The following is a 7,863-nucleotide window of genomic DNA, read 5'->3' on the forward strand; positions in this document are numbered from 1 at the left end:
TGCATTTTCGTTGTGTTGTTTCTTTAGCTCGGGGACGGTCGGGGTGTCATTAGCGTGTGGAATTCCTATTTAATAATGAATAAGGTAACTTGTTTGTAATATTAGGTCGCGATAGAAGGAATGTTGTGCACTAAAAAAATATTATGTTACTTTTATTATATCTATACTACGTTGATAAGAAACAAATGATTTTGGAACTTTTATGTAAGTTTTCAAGCAATAGGATGGGCGATTTATATTTTTCATGGATTTTAATGTGGTGTATTCCTTTAAATCAATATGAATAACATTTTTATCAGTATTCAGCAGAAGATTTTAATGATTTCATCATTAAAACAGAGCTTGTAGATATTCCGATTAGTGGCCATGTGTTTACCTAATCTACCATGAAGGGTACTAAGATAGGTAAGATTGATAGATTCTTACTATCTGATTCACTTCTTGATAGATTTCCTAAGTTTTCAGCTTTGCTTTTTCTGAGAAGGCGGTTGAATTATTCACCGATAATTTTAAAAGTAAATATGGAAGATTGCAGATTGTGTAACTTGATATCTTGATATTTTGGACTTTGTAAAAGAGTTCCAAAATGAAGTTGTGCTTTCAAGATGATGTAATCCCTCGTTTATGGATTTCGATTCTGAAAGATCATGGTCCCTTATTTCTTAAGGATTTTTGTCAGATTAGTTTAATCACATATCAGTACAAGATTGTAGCCAAATTTTTGGCTAATCGTTTAACAAAGGTTATTGGTGAAATTGTTCATGTCTACTAGTCAATATATGGCCATCAAATTCTTGACAGACCTTTGATTGTAAACGAGATGGTAAATATTCATTAAAAGTTAATGATGTTCAAGATTGACATTAAGAAACCTTTGATTGTAAACGAGATGGTATTAAAAGTTAATGATGTTCAAGATTAACATTAAGAAAGCATTGCATTAGGAATATTTAGATGAGATGTTTGATACCATGAGATGACAATTACCATAGGTGGATAAGAGAGATCTTGTCTATGGTCTCTATTTTAATTTATTGTTGGCATATGACTAAGTTTGTTATAGAACTTGGCTTGAGGCACGAAGACCCCATATCTCTTTTTATTAGGGTGTTACTTTTAGGCACGAAGACCCCATATCTCTTTTTATTAGGGTGTTATTTTTAAAATGACATTGTAGGTTCTTAAATGAACCAAGTAGCTTGTAGATGAAAGTTATTAAGAGCATGTTTGGCAAAATTAGCTGGTAGCGGATGGCTTGTAGAGGGTAGCGGGTAGCTTGTAGCGTTTTGTTAAACGCTACATAAAGTAACATTTGGATTTGGAGCGTTTTGTTTAAACTAAACGCTAGAAGTTTGTAGTGCCGAACGGGACTTTTTGTTCAAAACGGAGCGTTTTGTCAAACGCTACAAGCTAGAAACTCTCAAGCGCTCACAGCCGAACACGCCCTAAGGCGATACATGAAGATAGATGAGCTTTTTACTCATTTAAAACCAAGTTAAAAGCAAATCAAGTAAAAATAAAGTTAGTTGTCTCATCAATCATGCAAATCCAGACAAAGAAACAAAGAAAAAACACATGAAATAGCTCCCGAAAGGCATCATAAGCACCATCATAGGTATTATAGGCAATAACCAAGCACCATTATCCTCACTTCATGTATTATTTTAGATCATTAGCCATGTAATAATAATGACAATAATAATAATAATAATAAAAAGCCACCCCCATCAACTCTACTAAAACCTACCAAATCCTCACACTTCCACATCTCTAAATTCTCCACTCCTGCACCCTACACTTATCACATATCATCACTTTAAACCCAACCATAAAAAATATTTACTTTTCAAACAAACCCCCCACAAAAACACTCCAAATCCCTTTTTTTTCCGCCTTCTTCCATTTTTTCTCTTTTTTTGTTCTTTTTACAAAAACCAAAAGTACACAAATAAGCTTTTATCCAAAACCACCAAGGATAAATGGTATATAGAAGTAGAAGCAGTAGTAGTATTTTGTCATTTTCATACCACCAAGGGTAGAAACGTCATTTTCACACTAAGCCCATTCAAAGAACTGACACCGGGCACCCCGGGCAGAAGTCCAATTCCCGCACCCGAAAAAGCAACTTCCCTGTTTGGGCCCCGGTTTTCTGACCATTCCTTTGCTGCTTTTGACCCCACAGTAACAGCAAGGGTGGTGGAAGATGGGAAGGAAATGGATGTCTTTTGGTTTGTGTGGCGGGTGGTGGTGGTGGAAAGGCGGGAAAGGGTGGTGGTGGTGGTGGCCGGGGGGCGGTTGTTTCCAGATGAAAGGGTGGTGGTCGGTGGCTTGGCACATTAGGGAATTGGTGATGGAGAATTTGAAGCCTTTGTGCATCATGACAGCGAGTAGGCGGGCGGTGTTTTTGGCGTCATCTAGACCGCAGTGGGCCCGCCCTTGCCATGACAGACCCGCCAGCTGGACTGCTTCCTTTAGATTGCATTTTGCACCACCAAACACCTCACAGAATGGGACTTTTAAGTTGATCCACCTGGCAACAAAAAAAAAACAAGAAACAAGTTAGGGTTTGTTTTGTTCGATGGAATGGAATCAGTGGATGGAATGGAATCAGTTGGATGGAATGGAATGACAAATTTCATATATATATAACATTGCTATAATTGGGTATAGAGTTTTCAAAGTACAATGTTGTAATAGAAAGAAATGAAGCTTATAAAAAGGTAAAGAAAATGATTAATGATTTAAGGTTTAACCCTTTTTATGTTATATGGTAAATACAATGTATAGTTTTAAATCTACTCTACACATTATTATATCAATGAATTTTTTATTTACAAAGAAAAAATTACACATTATAAAAGCTTATAAAAGCCTAAATAAAATGATACTAGAATGTATACTTCATAGTTACTTTTATAGAATAAAATTGTAATTTGATTAAAATCGTGAAATTTGTTTGAACAATTATTTAAAAATTTACATAAATAAAGAAGGTTATATTGCGAGTTTTAGTTAAATTTCAAAATCCATGAAAGCTTTAACAAAGTATTTGAATTTAGCAATATATAACAGCAAAAAAAAAAAAAAAAACACACACACACTGCAAAGGATATATATATATATATATATATATATATATATATATATATATATATATATATATATATATATATTGTAATTGAGATAGTTACCTATTAAAATAAGGAGGTTTACGAATTTTCTTGAATCTGCATTCTGATTCCAACATGACTCTACAATCCCAGTTTGACCAAGTAACCACTGCAAAGTTGGCATTCTTGATTCCCTTCTTCTCAAGCCATTTGTCATGCCTAAGAAGAGCTTCACTAAGAGTAACTCCTCTGTCCACCTGGCATAAACAAATAAACCTACATCATACATCTACAAAAATAAACCCTCCATTCTGTTTTTTTATAAAATATGTTCAGGATATACAAAGCAATCAAAATATACAACATTTTAACTCTTTAAAATGGTCAAAAAGGTAAAATATAGTTACTACATAAAAGGTAAAAAGATTATTGCATGAATGTGTAAAAAGGTGAAATGTTGGTGCTTAAATTGGCGTAACTGTATAAAGGAAGTTGCAATTGATCAGAGGGTTAATCTCATAAAAGAACTTATATTTTGTGTTTTTTTTTCTGGATTAAACCTAATCTTTTTTTTTTCATGAAAAAGACCTTATAATTTTCAATTTTTCCGAAAAAAACCCTCAACTTTGTCTTTTTTTTTTCCAAAAAAATCCTCAACCTTCTAACTATTTCCAAATAAACCCTCAACTTTTTTAGTTTTTCCTGAAAAAACCCTCACATTTTACAACTTTTTTTTAGAGAAAAATGACTAAAAGGGCAAGATCGGAAAAAACAAAAAAATGCAAGGTCTTTTTCATGAAAAAAATAAAGTTGAGGTTTAATCCGGAAAAAACACAAAATATAAGGTCTTTTATGAGATTAACCCTTGAATAAAAATGTGGTTTAGAAAAACTATGGTTGACATCATTTATTGTAGACAAAAGAAAACAGTATCAGCAAATTTAGTTCATGTTGGATGGAATCGAATGATGAAAGAATGAAATGAGCAGACAATGGAAAAAGCAATGGAATGGAATGAGTGATTCCATTCCATGATCGTATTTTTTTAGCATGGAGGAATAGAATGAATCTTCATATAAAAGTTTCATATTATTTGTAAAGAAAAATGTATAGTTTAACTTAATTCTATACATTGTTTGATTACAACTGATGATTTTTTCTCTTTACAAATGGAATAAGTGTAATACATTCCATGATCATATATTCATATGTGTATGTCTTTTTTTACTTAATTCAGTAAGAAACACAATCATATGAATATGAATATACCTGAATTTGCTGAATTCCAGTCAAATCCTTGCAAAAATCACTTAAAAGCTGATTACAAGTAGGGCGAACATATGTTTGAAAACAAGCTTCAAGTTGACCAGTGACACTACTAACAATAACTGAAGGAAACTCAATAATCTCCTGAGGATGAGGGTTTCTTTCTTTATCACAAGTAGCTTCAAAATCAATCACCACAAAATAATGAAACTCTTGATGCTGATTATAATCACAAGGGTACCCTTGTGGGAACATGGTAAATGGAGCATATTGAACCCGGTTGTTCACCAAGAAAGGGTAAAATTGTCCTTCAATGCTATTTAAGTGGCAAAGTTGTGCTTTTTTAATATCTGGATGCAAAGACCATGAACTGAGATATGCAGGTTTTTTGTTGGATTCAATTGAAGAATCGAGTAATTTGGTATAGACATCATTTTGGGGTTCTATAAACCCTTCTGTAGGACTCCCTGTGTATTGCTGAGGTGGCGGGTGTCCATTGGTCTGGAGGCCCGATGTCGGGGCCTCACAGTTCTTTTGCATTGTTTCTGCAATCAAAGAATATTTAAATTATATCACAACAATTGTGATGACAAAATCAGTTAAGCTAATAGTTTAAATGTGTTTCTTTTTGATTTGATACATAAAGAACAGCTTAATAGAGAAAATAAGGGAAATGGTTTTCCACATTATGTAGAATTCTTCAGATGATGAGGAGGGCATAAATGTCTTTTGTACAATTAGAAGATAGCACAAAAATGTTATGTCGTGTTCTTGGGATTATAAACTATTAATGGGAGTTGTATTGAATTAGCTTACACAAATAATGCTATATATTTATAGTAGGGGTATTATGGTCAACAATACTCGTATTCAAATTATTGTATGTTCGCTTTGCTTACTGTATACTGTTTTTGTCTCCAACAGTAGTAAGATCAAGCTAGAATTTTAGTGGAAATAAATATCACACTTACCCAATTTATAGTTCCTATAAATTTCTTCTACTATTGTGTTGTAATTGGTTAAATGTAGGTAGTTTAGTCGTATTTAATATAAAACGTTCTAATTTTCTCATGGTTAAATGTTCACATATTGTATTTTTAATGATATTACATAAGTTTACACCTGAATAACATAAAGATTGTAGGATATGTTTGCAAGAATCCCAAGAAATTTATGCTGATATGCAATGAGGATGGAAAAGGCACATATGCACAAGTGTGTGTATTTAGACAAAAATAAAGTTGAATCCAACACTCAGTTTTAGTTCTTTCATTAGCATCAAGTGTGTGTATTTAGACATTCGGATTCAGTTCAATGGTAGAATTCTATCAACTTGGGGAAAAAGCTTAATGAACATAAAAAGAAAGAAAAATAAAAAAAGATTAATTTGGAAGGAGAATGGCCTCTGATGTTTATCATTTAGAATGATGAAACACTTTTAAATGGAAGAATCAGATAATTGGGGTTATGGGTAGATGAGTACTATCAATTGCTTCAACTCACAAATCAAGAAAACCTAATAAGGAGTAATATCTTTTCCTATTAACTGTTGTCTGGATTAATAAGGTTTAAAATTAGTTGACAAAATGACAAGACACTTGCAAAGATGAGAGGTGAAGGCAAACTTGTAAAAAGGTAAATGGATTAAGTCTTGCCCTCATTAAGGCTATTAAGTCAAAGAGAAAAAGCACCTAAGATGCATAGAATAACTGTCTTATTGAATGGACACTTCTTTGTTCATCCATCTAGAGTCATATCTTTACTTAAGTATTTCTCTCTTCATACTATCTTAAGCCTAAAACAGAGGGAATTCAAAAGGGTGTTTAGGATGCACTCCAAAACAGGATGAATATATGATTCCTTAAATCAAAGAACCTTAAGAATGTACAAAAACTTTTAAGTAAAGTGCAGGATTTCTCTAGGTTTCCAATAATGCTAGGGTAACTTCATCCAGAATCATCTCCATCACATAAACATAGTAATATAGTTGCACTCCGAAAGGGTTGTAATCATCCGGATAGTTAAACCACTTATTCGATTAAATTTAAAAGGAAAAAAAAAAATGCTCAACCCATGTCCAAAAAGCCCTATTACGACTATCTAGCTAACTGTCACCGAAAGATAATCAACCAAAACGACAAATATGGTGAACTTCGTAAAAAGAAACCCGTAAACTCCATTCATGGATCGTAGAATTCCAGTATCGATTCATCTAAGAGAACTTAAAACGCAACAACACACTTAAAAATCAATTAACATATAAAAATCTAGGTTCGCATATCAAACCTTGATTGGTTTGTATTGAAGTCATGATCAATGGAGTAGTTGAGATCCACGAGAAAGTACATCAGATCCCTCTTATAATTTCTTTACCTAAAGGAAAATCGCAGGGATATATGAGAGGGAGGAAGTTAGAAAAAAGAGACGAAAAGAGAAGGGAAAAAGAAGCCTGCCTGTTATTTTATTTGTAGGTCATCTCATCCTAATGCAATTCAGTAGTTGTGCGATGTGGGCCGAGAAAGTGCCCACATACCCGTATTTCTTCTAACTTTTATTTGAGGCTAAATTACAAAATCTCTTTATAAATAAAATTAAAAAAGAAGGAAAATAGTGTGTTAAAAGATTAACCATCGAGATATTAGAATAAGGTAACTTTTGGTATGGTGAAATAATAAAATTAAGTATGTTTCGTCCCCTACATTTGGTGAAAATAGCACCTTTGGTCCAAACTTATGTTTCCTATTTATAACCACATATGACTTCACTATTTTTTGAATGCAAAGTATGTATTTTCAATTGTTTTGAATTAATATTCTCCCTAATAAATCAAAATATTTTTGCCACATGTCATATTCTCTTTCATTTGGACACATGACATTTTCTAGAATTTTTGAATTTTTTATTTTCCACTTGTCATTTTATTGTATTTTTCATTTTATTCAATTAAAATTCCACATTTAATATGTAAGGTAATATATATGTAAGGTATTTATTAGAAAATGGTTTATATATGTAATGTATTCAATATATTAAAGCCTCATTAATTTCAATAATTCAAAATTTTTCTCATTTTTCTTCTAAATTCAAACTTCTCAAATTGTTAAAATTTCATATTTAATTTTTTTAAAATAAACTCATGTAATACATAGGTCTCACACCTAGTTGTTGTAATATACATGAAGACAAACCGTAGACGGAACACATACAATGCCGAGCTAAGCCTAGATTAGGAGCGAAGTAGGAACACCATGAATTATGCCTAAAGTTTGTCACTTTTATATTAATATTTCATAATGTTTATATGATTGTTCTTACAAATAGGTAATTAATTAATTTTATTTATATATTTAATTGATGTGGGCTTGTAACATCCCAAGATTTTGATTTATTATGGAGGATTAATAAATTGAAATAAATAATTTGTTAATATATTATGAAAATAATATATTATTAGAAATAGTAATATGTAATTAATATTTAATCATAA

The 7,863-nt window shown here is 31.9% G+C and overlaps 1 protein-coding gene across 1 annotated transcript; it reads right to left on the minus strand.

Annotated features, from left to right (window-relative positions):
* Nucleotides 1-1,581: 1,581 nt before the first annotated feature.
* On the minus strand, nucleotides 1,582-6,829 carry LOC145166382 (uncharacterized). The gene is made up of 4 exons (XM_079085343.1): nucleotides 6,663-6,829; nucleotides 4,380-4,921; nucleotides 3,192-3,367; nucleotides 1,582-2,530 (listed from the first exon to the last, which is right to left on the minus strand). Exons 1-4 carry the CDS (start codon nucleotides 6,685-6,687, stop codon nucleotides 2,056-2,058), a joined length of 1,218 nt encoding a protein of 405 aa, XP_078941469.1. The 5' UTR covers nucleotides 6,688-6,829; the 3' UTR covers nucleotides 1,582-2,055.
* Between the last annotated feature and the right edge of the window lie 1,034 nt (nucleotides 6,830-7,863).

The sequence above is a fragment of the Lactuca virosa genome, chromosome 1 (genome assembly GCF_052849685.1).
Source record: "Lactuca virosa cultivar CGN04683 chromosome 1, Lactuca_virosa_CGN04683_v6, whole genome shotgun sequence".
NCBI lineage: Eukaryota > Viridiplantae > Streptophyta > Magnoliopsida > Asterales > Asteraceae > Lactuca > Lactuca virosa.